This window comes from Oncorhynchus mykiss, chromosome 2 (genome assembly GCF_057628025.1).
Source record: "Oncorhynchus mykiss isolate SJ-2025 chromosome 2, ASM5762802v1, whole genome shotgun sequence".
NCBI lineage: Eukaryota > Metazoa > Chordata > Actinopteri > Salmoniformes > Salmonidae > Oncorhynchus > Oncorhynchus mykiss.
The window spans coordinates 7,606,474-7,624,069 of NC_143023.1; the positions used below are offsets into that span (position 1 = coordinate 7,606,474).

At 39.2% G+C, this 17,596-nt stretch overlaps 2 protein-coding genes across 2 annotated transcripts; one reads left to right on the top strand and one right to left on the bottom strand.

The window, feature by feature from the left end:
* Positions 1-1,440: 1,440 nt before the first annotated feature.
* On the bottom strand, positions 1,441-10,841 carry LOC118937388 (uncharacterized). The gene is made up of 6 exons (XM_036936313.2): positions 10,479-10,841; positions 8,023-8,221; positions 4,639-4,758; positions 4,137-4,193; positions 2,876-2,995; positions 1,441-2,759 (listed from the first exon to the last, which is right to left on the bottom strand). The coding sequence occupies exons 2-6, from the start codon at positions 8,200-8,202 to the stop codon at positions 2,661-2,663; spliced, it is 576 nt and encodes a 191-aa protein (XP_036792208.2). The 5' UTR covers positions 8,203-8,221; positions 10,479-10,841; the 3' UTR covers positions 1,441-2,660.
* A 39-nt stretch (positions 10,842-10,880) lies between these two features.
* On the top strand, positions 10,881-14,600 carry LOC149984798 (membrane-spanning 4-domains subfamily A member 4A-like). Its single transcript, XM_090186989.1, has 7 exons — positions 10,881-11,385; positions 11,877-12,039; positions 12,217-12,315; positions 12,568-12,624; positions 12,760-12,867; positions 13,109-13,225; positions 13,925-14,600. Exons 2-7 carry the CDS (start codon positions 11,881-11,883, stop codon positions 13,952-13,954), a joined length of 570 nt encoding a protein of 189 aa, XP_090043115.1. The 5' UTR covers positions 10,881-11,385; positions 11,877-11,880; the 3' UTR covers positions 13,955-14,600.
* Positions 14,601-17,596: the final 2,996 nt, after the last annotated feature.

Consider the following 17,596-nt stretch of genomic DNA (forward strand, 5'->3'; position numbering starts at 1 on the left):
TTCACTACCAGCTATTCAGCAGACAGCCAGACAGACGCTAGTGGGGATTCACTACCAGCTATTCAGCAGACAGCCAGACAGACGCTAGTGGGGATTCACTACCAGCTATTCAGCAGACAGCCAGACAGACGCTAGTGGGGATTCACTACCAGCTATTCAGCAGACAGCCAGACAGACGCTAGTGGGGATTCACTACCAGCTATTCAGCAGACAGCCAGACAGACGCTAGTGGGGATTCACTACCAGCTATTCAGCAGACAGCCAGACAGACGCTAGTGGGGATTCACTACCAGCTATTCAGCGGACAGCCAGACAGACGCTAGTGGGGATTCACTACCAGCTATTCTGTTAATTAACGCCTCCATCACACCGACAGTATCACTGCATTTTGGTCCACCAGAAGTACATTCATTTCCAATGAAAAGCTGGGTTTGTCCTGCAGCATTGCGTTGCCGAGGCAGTTGCACTGCGTTCTGCGTGATGCACACGTTGGATTTATAGAACTTAATCAAACTGTATGCATCAAACTGTATGTGTAGTCGGCTGGACAGAAACAGTAGCAGAAAGGTGTTGAACTTTTGTTACCCACATATCCAGACGATGCTGCGTAACATTTTGCGCAATGACGCTGTCGGTGTGACCGAGGCGCCAGAACAAGTGACATTTCCCTGTCTCTCTGGCTGTTCTTATCGTTACCAGTACTATGTGTCTCTCTGGCTGTTCTTATCGTTACCAGTACTATGTGTCTCTCTGGCTGTTCTTATCGTTACCAGTACTATGTGTCTCTCTGGCTGTTCTTATCGTTACCAGTACTATGTGTCTCTCTGGCTGTTCTTATCGTTACCAGTACTATGTGTCTCTCTAGCTGTTCTTATCGTTACCAGTACTATGTGTCTCTCTGGCTGTTCTTATCGTTACCAGTACTATGTGTCTCTCTAGCTGTTCTTATCGTTACCAGTACTATGTGTCTCTCTGGCTGTTCTTATCGTTACCAGTACTATGTGTCTCTCTAGCTGTTCTTATCGTTACCAGTACTATGTGTCTCTCTGGCTGTTCTTATCGTTACCAGTACTATGTGTCTCTCTAGCTGTTCTTATCGTTACCAGTACTATGTGTCTCTCTGGCTGTTCTTATCGTTACCAGTACTATGTGTCTCTCTGGCTGTTCTTATCGTTACCAGTACTATGTGTCTGTCTGGCTGTTCTTATCGTTACTAGTACTATGTGTCTGTCTGGCTGTTCTTATCGTTACCAGTACTATGTGTCTCTCTGGCTGTTCTTATCGTTACCAGTACCATGTGTCTGTCTGGCTGTTCTTATCGTTACCAGTACCATGTGTCTCTTTGGCTGTTCTTATCGTTACCAGTACTATGTGTCTCTCTGGCTGTTCTTATCGTTACCAGTACTATGTGTCTCTCTGTACAGAGTATTAAACAGGATATTAAAAAGCTCTTTAATGTTTAGCACCACAGCTACATCTGACATGATATTACTTCAGCTTTTTCCCAATGCCTAATATGGAAATTATTTTTACTCAAACAACAATTACAGTGTTTGAAGCGAGCAAGACAAAGCCCTCTCTCTGGATACCAGTCTGTTAGATGACCAAATGTGAGCAGTTGAAAACAAAAACAACATAGGGGGCTTTGTTTCGAAAATGTCTCTGTTTCAAACTGTCAACTGGTAGGTTTAAGCTATGTACTGATGCTGTCAGCCTTTACAGTTAGCGCCTAAAGCTACTGCTAGATACAGACACACTCTTATCATTAACCACAAACAGACCCCTGCAAACACACACACTGAGATAGATAGAGTCACACAGGAAGAACTGATACTGGTTGAAATAGGGAACAACGAACCAATGAGGAGGTAACGCTAATGAAGAATGGTTGCCTCGACACCTCCGAGAACACAACATGTCCGTGTCCCAAATGGCACCCTATTCCCTACGTTGTTGTGCACTACCCTGCCCTGGTCAGAAGTTATGCACTAAATAGGGAATAGGGTGCCATTTGGGACGCATTCTAGTTTTGACCACAAGACTGTTGTTCTCAGTCTGAGTGGAGTGTGTAGCTACGCTGTGTGTTTGCGTGCGTGCGTGTGTGTGTGTGTGTGTGTGTAGCTACGCAGTAGAGTTAGACCACAACCAATCTGGTCAGAAAGAACCACACAGACAGGACTCGTAGCAGGCAGATAGGCAGGCAGGCAGGCAGGCAGACAGACAGACAGACAGGCAGGCAGGCAGGCAGGCAGGCAGGCAGGCAATCACCGAGGTTGAGACAGTACTCTAAAACCCACAGATAAGTGTAGGGGCGGTGAGTCCTCATCAAGCCCCTTGATGAGGACTCACCGCTGGCCTACGTAGGCTGGATAGTGGGTAAAGATATCTGAGGCTGCTGTACTTTCTCATACATTGAGGCACATACTGATGGTCAAAGCTAAACAGTTTTTAGACTACTCTCTATCCTGGAAATTCGGATGTTAGTTCAGTTACCATCAAGTAGAGACGACATTATAATGATAAGTCCCTTTACTGCGGCGCTGCCCTTTAACACAGCATATCTTCCCCCATTGTCATCCTCGCTCACTATCATTTCATTTTTTAAACGTCAATATATTTGGATGTGGTCGTCCATGAGCAGCTGGCAGACAGATAACAGGTCACAGTGAATGGCTGCGTTTGGCTCCCCGGATCCAGAAGGAGAGGACAGCAGAGAGGGTCACCTCCATGACCAACACACAGAGCATCAGCACCTCCAGCTGTTACAGAAACACAAACAGTCATAAGAAAAGTGTCAGGGACAGACCTTCATCGAGCAGGATGCTGCCACATCCCATTACTACACTACGGCAACTCTACTTTTAGAACGAATTACCTTTATATGATGTTGAACATTGGGATTCCAGGTAGGCACGTCCATGCCCAAGTCAACGCATATCAACACTCCTCCAACTACTGCTACGACCATGCTGCCGATGTTGACACACAGGCAGACCTACCGGTTCATAAGACAGAGCGTTACATGGATCTTCTACTATCGGCTAAAGTGTGTTAACATGAAATAAAACTCACCAAAGCCAAGGATTCAATCGAGGTTTGTAGTAAATCTAGTCTAATTTAAACATGAATATCAGAACAGTCAATGTATTAACAAATGTTTTCATCTTTAATCAATTAAAACATTGAACTCCTTGGCTGATCTGTTGTTTTTTAATTTGTCATTTTGTCTGTATCCCAATGTACATTTTATGGTGTAAAGGTTTTCTAATCTAAACTAATCTATTTTAATCTAATCTACCCAGGGGGCAAAACTGGTTCCAATGCAGGCGATTATGACGTTAATCTGGTTGTAGTTCAACCTGTTTTGCCCGCTGGGTATTTCTGCATTTGACTCACAGGTAAAACTATTGACTCACAGGTAAAACTATTGACTCACAGGTAAAACTATTGACTCACAGGTAAAACTATTGACTCACAGGTAAAACTATTGACTCACAGGTAAAACTATTGACTCACAGGTAAAACTATTGACTCACGGGTAAAACTATTGACTCACGGGTAAAACTATTGACTCACAGGTAAAACTATTGACTCACAGGTAAAACTATTGACTCATAGGTAAAACTATTGACTCACAGGTAAAACTATTGACTCACAGGTAAAACTATTGACTCACAGGTAAAACAATTGACTCACAGGTAAAACTATTGACTCACAGGTAAAACTATTGACTCACAGGTAAAACTATTGACTCACAGGTAAAACTATTGACTCACAGGTAAAACTATTGACTCACAGGTAAAACTATTGACTCACAGGTAAAACTATTGACTCACAGGTAAAACTATTGACTCATAGGTAAAACTATTGACTCACAGGTAAAACTATTGACTCACAGGTAAAACTATTGACTCACAGGTAAAACAATTGACTCACAGGTAAAACTATTGACTCACAGGTAAAACTATTGACTCACAGGTAAAACTATTGACTCACAGGTAAAACTATTGACTCACAGGTAAAACTATTGACTCACAGGTAAAACTATTGACTCACAGGTAAAACTATTGACTCACAGGTAAAACTATTGACTCACAGGTAAAACTATTGACTCACAGGTAAAACTATTGACTCACAGGTAATAGTCTGGGGAATTTGAACAACAGGTTGGATAACAACCCAGCGATGAAGAACTGAGGAGAGAGAAGAGAAGGATCACATTTAATGGTCCTCACATTGACAGCAATTATCAATAGGTTGTATTAGTGTGTTAATCAATATTTTACTATTGCTTAATGAACAGAAATTTAGCTGAACAGTTTTTTACTAATTGATTTGACTTAATTGCTTAAATTATAATTTAGTGATAGTTACATGATCAGTATATTATACACTGAAATGAGAATATGATGACATTCAGAATTTCGTGTAAAACATATTCACCCTTAAATTACAGTCAATGCTATTGAATTGTGGGTAAAAAAACAAACAATATATGCATCCAACAAGCTGTGAATTTGACCCCAGAGTAGTACTCTTGAAAACCTTCATCAGAAGACTTTCAGTATTTCCAAAGGGATCCTCGACGTTTAAACAAATAAGATGTAGCGATTAAAAGACAATGCTACCGCTACTCACTAGTAGTCCCGTGAAGGGCGCCACTCTGAACGTGGTTAAAAGGGACTGGCTCGCATCCCGAGTGGCAGCAAACACAACTCCTACTGCAACACTGAGTAGACCGCTCGTCATCTGCAAAGACTGTTGCAAACACAAACCCTCACAAATTAACCTTTGAAAATGATCATCCATAAATATATTTTCTGTGAAATGCATCACTAGAAGCAAGACCAGTCTAACTAAACATACACTTCTTTAAATTCATATATCTTCATATATTTATATAGTTAGCTGTTACACAGTCCTGTCATATATTTATATAGTTAGCTGTTACACAGTCCTGTCATATATTTATATAGTTAGCTGTTACACAGTCCTGTCATATATTTAATGTATTTTAAAACATTTACATTTGGGTCTGGTAGTTATTTATTAATTGACATTTAATGATGAAAGATGCTCTAAAAAAGGGAAGAGAATTTCTGTGAAAATGTTTCATTTAAACAGTGTCATTACATCTCTTTCCTGCTCACAGTGTATAATACAGGACTGACATGATAAGGTATTTAAATATCACAGTGTATAATACATGATAAGGTATTTAAATATCTCAGTGTATAATACATTACTGACACGATAAAGTATTTAAATATCACAGTGTATTATACAGGACTTAAATGATAAGGTATTTAAATATCACAGTGTATAATACATAAGGTATTTAAATATCTCAGTGTATAATACATGACTGACATGATAAGGTATTTAAATATCACAGTGTATAATACATGATAAGGTATTTAAATATCTCAGTGTATAATACATGACTGACATGATAAGGTATTTAAATATCACAGTGTATAATACATTACTGACACGATAAGGTATTTAAATATCACAGTGTATTATACAGGACTTACATGATAAGGTATTTAAATATCACAGTGTATAATACATGATCAGGTATTTAAATATCTCAGTGTATTATACAGGACTTAAATGATAAGGTATTTAAATATCACACAGGTCCAAACTATGGGGACTAAACTATCCATAAACTTGAGATGGGCATTCATGCACGTCTGGAACCATGAACACTCACGAGACAGTATACATTATGTTAAAATAAAAAGGTTTGGTTAACAGTTCCCCATTCAAAATAGACTTTCAGACTTCTCTCATGAACAAACATACCAATAATTGCATTAGTTCCTCTTAGAAATTCCCCTCACTGTGCATGTCCACTTAACATGTAACAGAGACACTGTAAAGGCCTGTCTCTGAGTCGTACCAATAGACATAGCCATAGGAAGTAGGGGTGCTGAGGGTGTTGCAGTACCCCTTGAAAACTCGGAATAATAAATAAAAGACAATTTATTTTTAATTTGTATTATGTATATATATATATATATATATATATATATATATATATATATATATATATATATATATATATATACTGTACATATATGTAGAAAATAGTAAAAATAAAGAAAAACCCTTGAATGAGAAGGTGTGTCCAAACATTTGACTGATACTGTATATATACAGTATATATACTACCGGTCAAAAGTTGTAGAACACCTACTCATTCAAGGGTTTTTCTTTATTTTTACTATCTCCTACGTTGGGTCAAAGGACAGATTTCCACCGGTCTAATGTCCATTGCTCGTGTTTCTTGGCCCAAGCAAGTCTCTTCTTCTTATTGGTGTCCTTTAGTAGTGGTTTCTTTGCAGCCATTCGACCATGAAGGCCTGATTCACACAGTCTCCTCTGAACAGTTGATGTTGAGATGTGTCTGTTACTTGAACTCTGTGAAGCATTTATTTGGGCTGCAATTTCTGAGGCTGGTAACTCTAATGAATGCATCCTCTGCAGCAGAGGTAACTCTGGGTCTTCTTTTCCTGTGGCGGTTCTCATGAGAGACAGTTTCATCACAGCACTTGATGGTTTTTGCGACTGCACTTGAAGAAACTTTCAAAGTTCTTGAAATTTTCCGGGTTGACTGACCTTCATGTCTTAAAGTAATGGACTGTCGTTTCTCTTTGCTTATTTGAGCTGATCTTGCCATAATATGGACTTGGTCTTTCACCAAATAGGGCTATCTTCTGTATACCACCCCTACCTTGTCACAACACAACTGATTGGCTCAAACACATTAAAAAAGGAAAGAAATTCCACAAATTAACTTTTAAGAAGGCACACCTGTTAATTGAAATGCATTCCAGGTGACTACCTCATGAAGCTGGTTGAGAGAATGCCAAGAGTGTGCAAAGCTTTCATCAAGGCAAAGGGTGGCTACTTTCAAGAATATAAAATATATTTTGATTTGTTTAACACTTTTTTGGTTACTACGTGACATATGTGCTATTATTATACAATGTGGAAAATAGTAAAAATAAAGAAAAACCCTTGAATGAGTAGGTGTTCTTAATCTTCTGACCGGTAGTGCATATATTTTTAAAAATCACAGAATTAGCGCTGGGCCTTTACTAGTCCCGTAGTTGGTGAAAAAGTGACAGCACCCCCACCCTCAAACTACTTCCCACGGCTATGCCCATAGATTATATAGAGCTCTTAGTATCTATGCCCATGGACAAAGAGCATAAGATTATATTGAGCTCTTAGTATCTATGCCCATGGACAAAGAGCATAAGATTATATTGAGCTCTTAGTATCTATGCCCATAGATTATATAGAGCTCTTAGTATCTATGCCCATGGACAAAGAGCATAAGACTATATTGAGCTCTTAGTATCTATGCCCATGGACAAAGAGCATAAGATTATATTGAGCTCTTAGTATCTATGCCCATAGATAAAGAGCATGATATTATATTGAGCTCTTATTATTTATGCCCATAGACAAAGAGCATAAGATTATATTGAGTTCTTAGTATTTATGCCCATAGACAAAGAGCATAAGGTTATATTGAGCTCTTAGTATTTATGCCCATAGATAAAGAGCATGATATTATATTGAGCTCTTAGTATTTATGCCCATAGACAAAGAGCATAAGATTATATTGAGCTCTTAGTATTTATGCCCATAGACAAAGAGCATAAGATCATATTGAGCTCCTAGTATCTATACTCATAGATAAAGAGCATAAGATTATATAGAGCTCTTAGTGTCTATACTCATAGATAAAGAGCAGTATAATATGGTGTTATATTGAGCTCCTAGTATCTATGGTCATAGATAAAGAGCATGAGATTATATTGAGCTCCTAGTATCTATGGTCATAGATAAAGAGCAGTATAATATGGTGTTATATTGAGCTCCTAGTATCTATGGTCATAGATAAAGAGCATAAGATTATATAGAGCTCTTAGTATCTATGGTCATAGATAAAGAGCAGTATAATATGGTGTTATATTGAGCTCCTAGTATCTATGGTCGTACCCCCAACACAGCAGGCTGCTTCAGCAACAGGTCATGGAGTGGTCCTTTGGGAGCAGGCATTAGTTCAGTTGCTTGGTAATACTTGATCAGTAGTTCTCCTCTCTGCTCCCCGGCCTCCTCGTACTCCTGCTCCTCAGATTCAGGACCCAGGATGTCCATAGGGATGTCTGCACAAGCCATGACGTCTCAGTCACAATACCTGTGGGAATATGATGAGTATAAACTTCTGAAGTTATAATGCAATCATAACAGTTTGATATATATACAGTGCCTTGCGAAAGTATTCGGCCCCCTTGAACTTTGCGACCTTTTGCCACATTTCAGGCTTCAAACATAAAGATATAAAACTGTATTTTTTTGTGAAGAATCAACAACAAGTGGGACACAATCATGAAGTGGAACGACATTTATTGGATATTTCAAACTTTTTTAACAAATCAAAAACTGAAAAATTGGGCGTGCAAAATTATTCAGCCCCCTTAAGTTAATACTTTGTAGCGCCACCTTTTGCTGCGATTACAGCTGTAAGTCGCTTGGGGTATGTCTCTATCAGTTTTGCACATTGAGAGACTGACATTTTTTCCCATTCCTCCTTGCAAAACAGCTCGAGCTCAGTGAGGTTGGATGGAGAGCATTTGTGAACAGCAGTTTTCAGTTCTTTCCACAGATTCTCGATTGGATTCAGGTCTGGACTTTGACTTGGCCATTCTAACACCTGGATATGTTTATTTTTGAACCATTCCATTGTAGATTTTGCTTTATGTTTTGGATCATTGTCTTGTTGGAAGACAAATCTCCGTCCCAGTCTCAGGTCTTTTGCAGACTCAGGTCTTTTGCAGATCAGGTTTTCTTCCAGAATGGTCCTATATTTGGCTCCATCCATCTTCCCATCAATTTTAACCATCTTCCCTGTCCCTGCTGAAGAAAAGCAGGCCCAAACCATGATGCTGCCACCACCATGTTTGACAGTGGGGATGGTGTGTTTAGGGTGATGAGCTGTGTTGCTTTTAAGCCAAACATAACGTTTTGCATTGTTGCCAAAAAGTTCAATTTTGGTTTCATCTGACCAGAGCACCTTCTTCCACATGTTTGGTGTGTCTCCCAGGTGGCTTGTGGCAAACTTTAAACGACACTTTTTATGGATATCTTTAAGAAATGGCTTTCTTCTTGCCACTCTTCCATAAAGGCCAGATTTGTGCAATATACTTGTTGTCCTATGGACAGAGTCTCCCACCTCAGCTGTAGATCTCTGCAGTTCATCCAGAGTGATCATGGGCCTCTTGGCTGCATCTCTGATCAGTCTTCTCCTTGTATGAGCTGAAAGTTTAGAGGGATGGCCAGGTCTTGGTAGATTTGCAGTGGTCTGATACTCCTTCCATTTCAATATTATCGCTTGCACAGTGCTCCTTGGGATGTTTAAAGCTTGGGAAATCTTTTTGTATCCAAATCCGGCTTTAAACTTCTTCACAACAGTATCTCGGACCTGCCTGGTGTGTTCCTTGTTCTTCATGATGCTCTCTGCGCTTTTAACGGACCTCTGAGACTATCACAGTGCAGGTGCATTTATACGGAGACTTGATTACACACAGGTGGATTGTATTTATCATCATTAGTCATTTAGGTCAACATTGGATCATTCAGAGATCCTCACTGAACTTCTGGAGAGAGTTTGCTGCACTGAAAGTAGGGGCTGAATAATTTTGCACGCCCAATTTTTCAGTTTTTGATTTGTTAAAAAAGTTTGAAATATCCAATAAATGTCGTTCCACTTTATGATTGTGTCCCACTTGTTGTTGATTCTTCACAAAAAAATACAGTTTTATATCTTTATGTTTGAAGCCTGAAATGTGGCAAAAGGTCGCAAAGTTCAAGGGGGCCGAATACTTTCGCAAGGCACTGTATACCCTTCATCTATTTCTTTAATTGCAACAATCATAATAATTATCATCCAATGTATTATTGTCTAAAATAGTCCTGATCATGTTTTTATCTCCTGAATTCATCGTCATCACCACCACCACCATCATCATCATCAACATCAACATCATCATCATCATCATCACCACCACCATCATCATCATCATCATCACCATCATCATCAACAACAACATCATCATCATCACCATCATCATCATCATCAACATCATCATCATCAACATCATCATCATCAACATCACCATCATCAACATCATCATCATCACCATCATCATCAACAACAACATCATCATCATCACCATCATCACCATCATCATCATCAACATCAACATCATCACCATCCATATCTTATCAAAACAGTCATTATAGCCTACATTTAGCTTGAAACTGTTGTGAGTGTCTCGCCTACTTTTACATATAGGATCATGACCATGAAATATTGACAACTGCATTCATATGATATACATTTACATTAAAACTATCACTATTATTATATTGACATTTCTCACATTCACACTCACCAGAGTTGATATAATGCTCGTACTGTTGTTCCCTATAAAATATGCACTTGAAGTGCCTTCTTCAGCATCACTGTGTCTGCGCCCTGTAATGGTTGGCTTCTCACCATTTCCTCTATTGACGTGGAGGAAGCTCTTCTAAACTGTTGACCACAATGGCCACCCTATCATATGAGATATCTGCTGATTTAAAGACAAGAGGCGCCACGTCCTCCAATTGTTAAAACCACATGTGCTGTTAGTTTCAGGTGATGAGAGAGATGGTGTGAAGCGCTCAGAAACACACTACAACACTTAATGAACTTTGTTGTATGTATAATGTTCAGTTTCTGAAGAAGTTTTCCACCCGTGAATTCAGTTCACCTTGTACCCGGAGCTCATCCACTCAGCTTGAGTGTTTTCAACAAACATAATTTCTCTCAGTGCTCTCTCTCTCTGGTTCTCTCTCTCTCTCCCTCTCTGGTTCTCTCTCTCTCTCTGGTTCTCTCTCTCTCTCTCCCCCTCTCTGGATCTCTCTCTCTCTCCCCCTCTCTGGTTCTCTCTCTCTCTCCCCCTCTCTGGTTCTCTCTCTCTCCCCCCCTCTCTGGTTCTCTCTCTTTCTCCCCCTCTCTGGTTCTCTCTCTCTCTCCCCCTCTCTCTCACTCTCCCTCTGGTTCTCTCTCTCATTCTCTCTCTCTCTCTCATTCTCTGTCTCTCTCTCATTCTCTCTCTCTCTCCCTCTCTGGTTCTCTGTCTCTGTCTCTCTCTCTCTCTCCCTCTCTGGTTCTCTCTCTCTCTCTCTCTCTCTCTCTCTCTCTCTCTCTCTCTCTGTGCATGTGTATGAAAATGTCTTTGTCCATCACTTACCAGACCAGCGCAGACGCCCTCCAAGTGTGACTTCCTCCATAAAGTTAGAAACGAACAGCGGCAGGTTTGTAAACTTCATGAAACCTTGTTCTGCTATTACCTTCCATTATTCATGACGTGTTTCCATTTAATTACAATGTCCATAGAGTTCTTACAACAGTTTATGGTTTATTTCAGCAACATTATTACGGTAGTTTTTATTGGTAATGTTACATTACAGTGTCCTCATCACATCAGTAGTGTTATTGTCTACATGATGTGTTAATAAAGGGAAAGTTCATATTCATCGTCTCCAGCACCACCCCAACATCAACATATGTGAAAATGGTGCGTTTCTATGTTCTGTAGTAAAAAAATATAGAGGAATATATATGTTTCCAATGACATCATCATTGTGCATCGTGTGATTTTGACCAGTTGTGAGGAGGCATTGCCTACTAATTACCTATTAATGGTTGACTAATTATGTCATTGGAAGCACGTGTCTTCCTCTATATTCACTAAAGTAGTTTTTATTTTATTTTTCTCCCTTTTAATGAAATGTATTGTTCCCAGGTAAATGAAGTACACATTTCAGTCAGATGAGTGCATGGTCATCACTATACCTCTGGGCAGTCTCAGAGATGCTCCGGAGGGCCAGCTGATGCCTGAGAACTTCCACTGTGTCTTCAAAGATGTCTATAAGGTCTTCCTCAAGGGTCAGCCTAAAGCTCTGGGGGTACGAATGGCAAACATGTTCCTATACAGCCGATTAGAAATGTACTTCAGGCTAATCTGTGGATGATTAAAATACATTCCTGATGAGCAGAAGTTATGTTGAACATTTGGTATATGTTCATGTAAGGGCCAGATTCCAGGATATTTTCTCATCTGTCTGATTACATCTTCTTCTTAGGCGGCTCAGCTCATTGCTGGAGTCCTTGTCTTGATTCTGGGGCTACTGTTTGTCCAGCACAGCCCATTAGTTCTGATCTACACCGTGCCCAGTGTCCTGGTAAGAACCACTGCAATCAGCCCACAAAGTAGTTTGTGTCATCGTCAATTATTGGAATAGACACATGTTGATACAGCCGATGTTGGACCAAAGCTTTGTGTCGTCTCTATCCGTTATTCTCTCCTGTCGTCAGTGTGCATTGTGTGTGAAGTGTGAACTCTACAATGAGGATAATACATGTACTGTTGATTGAATTTGTCATCAGTCTCTCAAATAATGAAGGAACAAAAAAAACATCTTTGTTTTATAAAGTTTGTTGCTGCCGGAATGCTGACCTATGCTGCAGGTCATTCTCCAAGTATGTGTGTGGTAAGTTCCAGCTTTACAAATATATCTACATTCAGTCATGGATCAAATATGAAATCATTGTAGATTATTATAAATTATTATGAAAATATTACACATCAAATATATCATAAACATGTTTTTCTCCACTACCAACAGACCAAACTGTCATTTTCCTTGAACATTGTCAGCTGTTTCTGGACAGTAGCTGCTGTTGTTCTCTGCACTCTCCACGCTTCTCACGGTTTCTACGGGGACCATCAAGAGGTTCCACAGTTAATTACTTAATTGTTTGTTTATTACATTGAATTAATTAATTAGTATTGATTTGTTAATGAGGTGGAATAGTACAAGCATTGAAATTATACTGAATTGTTTGTTTGCTTAGCAGTTATGTGTAAATGTTCTCCACAAACAAAATACTAAACCACAGTAGCTTATCAACATACAATGAAACCAGAAAAAATCATGTGTATTAAGTGTATTAAGTTACTATTCTCTTTGTCAGGTATTTTCTGGTATCAAATGGATGATTGTGGTTCTCCTGGTCATTGAACTGGTTGTTGCCATGGTGGCGATCTACTGGGAGAGTAAAGCAGTGTGCAGACAGCACTTCAACATTCTGGTGAGACTCTACTGTTTATTATAGTGACTGGGCTGAACATTCTGGTGAGACTCTACTGTTTATTATACTGACTGGGCTGAACATTCTGGTGAGACTCTACTGTTTATTATAGTGACTGGGCTGAACATTCTGGTGAGACTCTACTGTTTATTATACTGACTGGGCTGAACATTCTGGTGAGACTCTACTGTTTATTACATTCTGGTGAGACTCTACTGTTTATTATACTGACTGGGCTGAACATTCTGGTGAGACTCTACTGTTTATTATAGTGACTGGGCTGAACATTCTGGTGAGACTCTACTGTTTATTATACTGACTGGGCTGAACATTCTGGTGAGACTCTACTGTTTATTATACTGACTGGGATGAACATTCTGGTGAGACTCTACTGTTTATTATACTGACTGGGCTGAACATTCTGGTGAGACTCTACTGTTTATTATACTGACTGGGATGAACATTCATGTGATATGTTATACATTTATTATGCTTATTATACTTTATTATTATTATACTTTATTATGTACATTTAATTAAATATATACTTATTTATCGCGACAAGTGTATTTACTGAGTGGGACACACTGCATAACTAAGCAACACATTCCTTGCAGGGCTCACTCAAAAAACAGACATGGGTCTCAAAGATAACTTCCTGTGTGGTTAAATAAATACATTTGCAATGTTTCTTTCTAGCCCATGGTCACCCTGAAGCAAGAGGTATGAACCTGAAGGACTGGCAGCAAACAACAAATAACTAAGTGAAATAATGATTCATCTTGTATGCCATTTGTTTTACTTGTGCCAATTCACAAGTCACAATTCACGGACCTCCCGGTCACGACAGAGTCTGGGCGCGAACCCAAGGTCTCTGGTGGCACAGCAGTACAGCGCCCTTAACCACTGCGCCACCCGGGAAAATAGTGATATTTTGACACTGTCTCAAAAGTGCAAATAAGGAAATGAAATACAGAATATAATTTAGAAATACGGGGTTCTTCTACTGAGAAATAGTAATAACGTTGCATACATTTTTTTGTAGCAGTTTGTCAAAGAGAAAGCTAATTATCATGACAGATGTTTTACTTACAATTGCATTATGCAATATGACATTTGAAAATGTAGGTTATATTTTAATCTGACTTGTATCTGATTTAAATGAATTTAAACATGTATTGTTTAATGTCTTCTTGTTGTAACAATAGACGTGTAATTCCGTTCCTTCCTGGTCACGTTGTCATAATAATACAGCTATATTTTATGCACCAAAGCGAACAGAATATTTTCCAACTAACTCTAGGATTTATTAAACTACAAATGATCACCAATGAATTGCAAGATTAAAAAATAAAAAGATATACATCATTTTTAATTGAATATACAGTATATATTTTATGTTTTAAGGCATTTTATTTTGGTGAGACTGAGAAGTAAATTAGCTCTCAGAGAGGAACTATTTATTTCGACATAATTGAGGTTTGTTTTAACAGAGGTCTAGGGTCTAGGCTTGATGTGCTGATGCTGTGTCACCTACACCACACTGCCCAGAATGGCGAATGAGAAGCACAACACTCAGGCCTCTGGGGAGTTAGCAGGGTGCATGTGAGGTTCCACAAAAGAGAAGTTTCAAAACAGCTCAAACCCCAACACATTGACTCTGTACCTGTACCCTTTGTATATAGCCTCGCTACTGTTACTTTACTGCTGCTCTTTAATTATTTCTTACTTTTCTTTTTACTTATCTATTTTTTTCTTAACACTTTTTCTTAAAACGGCATTGTCTACATCAAATAAAATGTATTTATATAGCCCTTCTTACATCAGCTGATATAACAAAGTGCTGTACAGAAACCCAGCCTAAAACCCCAAACAGCAAGCAATGCAGGTGTAGAAGCACGAATACTTCTGTTGTATTTTTTCGCATGTGACAAATACAATTTGATTTGATGTTTGTAATTGTTAAGGACGGGGTAGCTTTTCAGGATACAAAATACATGGAATGGAGCTAAGCACAGGCAACATCCCAGAGCTAATCAGTAAAGTCAGAGCTAGTAGGGGAAAGTCAAGTGTTAGTTCACGAAAGCACTTTGGGGGGGGGGGGGGGGGGAGGGAGAGTTTCAGATGTTTTCAGAAGATGAGAAGGGACTCTGCTGTCCTAACTTCAAAGGGAAGCTGGTTCTACCATTGGGGTGCCAGGATAGAGAGGTGCTTTGACTGGGCTGAAACTATTTTGCCAGCAGCATACCACCCTGCGTACCATTGCTGGCTTGCTTCTGAAGCTAAGCAGGGTTGGTCCTGGGCAGTTCCTGGATGGGAGACCAGATGCTGCTGGAAGTGGTGTTGGAGGGCCAGTAGGAGGCACTTTTTCCTCTGGTCTAAAAAAATATCCCACTACCCTGTGTAGGGAGCTGTCTTTCAGATGTGAACTTAAACGGGTGTCCTGACTCTCTGAGGTCATTAAAGATCCCATGGCACTTATACTAAGAGTAGGGGTGTTAACCCCGGTGCCCTGGCTAAATTCCCAATCTGGCCCTCAAACCATCACAGTCACCTAATAATCCCCAGTTACAAATTGGCTCATTAATCCCACTCCTCTCCCCTGTAACTATTCCCCAGGTCATTTCTGTAAATGAGAACATGTTCTCAGTCAATTTACCTGGTAAAATAACAGATAAATAATTGTTGTTTTGTTTCTGATAGGCTTTATCAAGCCCTAAAAGTCACCACTTGAGGGTGTCAGAGGCACAGAAATAGATAACATTAGGCTATGTGCAAAAATACCAGACTGTGAGGCAATAGAGTCATTATGATGTTTAGTTGGTAAACAAGAGACCATTAGTCCGGTTGACAGTAGACAGTAGTGATGGGGGAAATAATCGAAACAGGTACATATCAGGATATTCTTTTTGACAATATATCGTATCATTTTGACATTTTTGCAATATTATTTTTGCTCTTGTTGTCTGTACCTGCTCCAAAACTACAGTATTTATCCTTCATAGCTTGTTCTCCGTCTTCTTTTTAAATAGGGAGCCAGTTGGTTTTCAGCACTTTTATTTCCATGACTGATCAAAACGTGTTTTTCTCATGGATCTTTTTAATTTTAATTGTACCTTTATTTAACTAGGCAAGCCAGTTAAGAACACATTCTTATTTATGGGGACAGGGCAGGGCTCCAAATATATATGTATATTTAGGACAAAACACACATCAAGACAAGAGAGACAACACAACACTACTGTACATAAAGAGATACCTAAGACAACAACATAGCAAGGCAGCAACACATGACAACACAGCATGGTAGCAACACAACATGACAACAACATGGTAGTAACACAACATGACAACAACATGGTAGCAACACAACATGACAACAATATGGTAGCAACACAACATGACAACAATATGGTAGCAACACAACATTACAACAATATGGTAGCAACACAACATTACAAAAACATGGTAGCAACACAACATGACAACAATATGGTAGCAACACAACATGACAACAACATGGTAGCAACACAACATGACAACAACATGGTAGCAACACAACATGACAACAATATGGTAGCAACACAACATGACAACAACATGGTAGCAACACAACATGACAACAACATGGTAGCAACACAACTTGACAACAACATGGTAGCAACACAACATGACAACAACATGGTGGCAACACAACATGACAACAACATGGTAGCAACACAACATGACAACAACATGGTGGCAACACAACATGGTAGCAGCACAAAACATGGTACAGACATATTGTATCACAGACAACAGCATATGGTGAGCAATATGTTTGGTATGAAAATAAACAGAGAGAGTCACACATTCTATGTATAAATTCACAGTAATGTATTGGGTAAAACACCAACGTTTCTGCCTCACTGTGCCTTCTTCAGGGTGACCAAAACGTTGGTGTTTTACCCGATAAATGACTGGGAGTTTTATATATAGAGTGTGACTATCTTTCTTTGTTTTTATAGCTTACAGTTTCTTTGCACTTAGTCAGCACCTCTACACCAAATCATTGTTCTGGGTGTTCGCACCAAAGTTATCGTGATAATATCTAATCGTGACATCCCTGGCGATTCTCAGACTTAGTGGACAGTAGAATAACGTTGTTTTATTCCATTATGTTCTATTCTATTATTATAATGTCCATACTGATGGTTTTTCATACATTATGTGAAGCCCTTACAGAGAATGATAATGATATCCATTTTACTAATGCATTTTCATAATGCAGTGATTTGACGACGATCTCTCCCACTTTTCAGATAACTAATGTAGGTTAGGAATAATGTAGGTTAGGACACTCATGACATCAATGCTTGTGGTTGGAAAATA

Excerpts from the sequence above, each read along its gene's own strand:
- LOC118937388 (XM_036936313.2), bottom strand. The coding sequence starts at position 8,202 with ATGGCTTGTGCAGACATCCCTATGGACATCCTGGGTCCTGAATCTGAG. Across the intron at positions 4,759-8,022 it reads AGCAGCCTGCTGTGTTGGGG|TCTTTGCAGATGACGAGCGG; the intron begins GTACGACCATAG and ends TGTTTGCAACAG. Across the intron at positions 2,760-2,875 it reads ATGTTCAACATCATATAAAG|CTGGAGGTGCTGATGCTCTG; the intron begins GTAATTCGTTCT and ends TTTCTGTAACAG.
- LOC149984798 (XM_090186989.1), top strand. The coding sequence starts at position 11,881 with ATGAAGTACACATTTCAGTCAGATGAGTGCATGGTCATCACTATACCT. Across the intron at positions 12,040-12,216 it reads GTCAGCCTAAAGCTCTGGGG|GCGGCTCAGCTCATTGCTGG; the intron begins GTACGAATGGCA and ends TCTTCTTCTTAG. Across the intron at positions 12,625-12,759 it reads ATTCTCCAAGTATGTGTGTG|ACCAAACTGTCATTTTCCTT; the intron begins GTAAGTTCCAGC and ends CACTACCAACAG.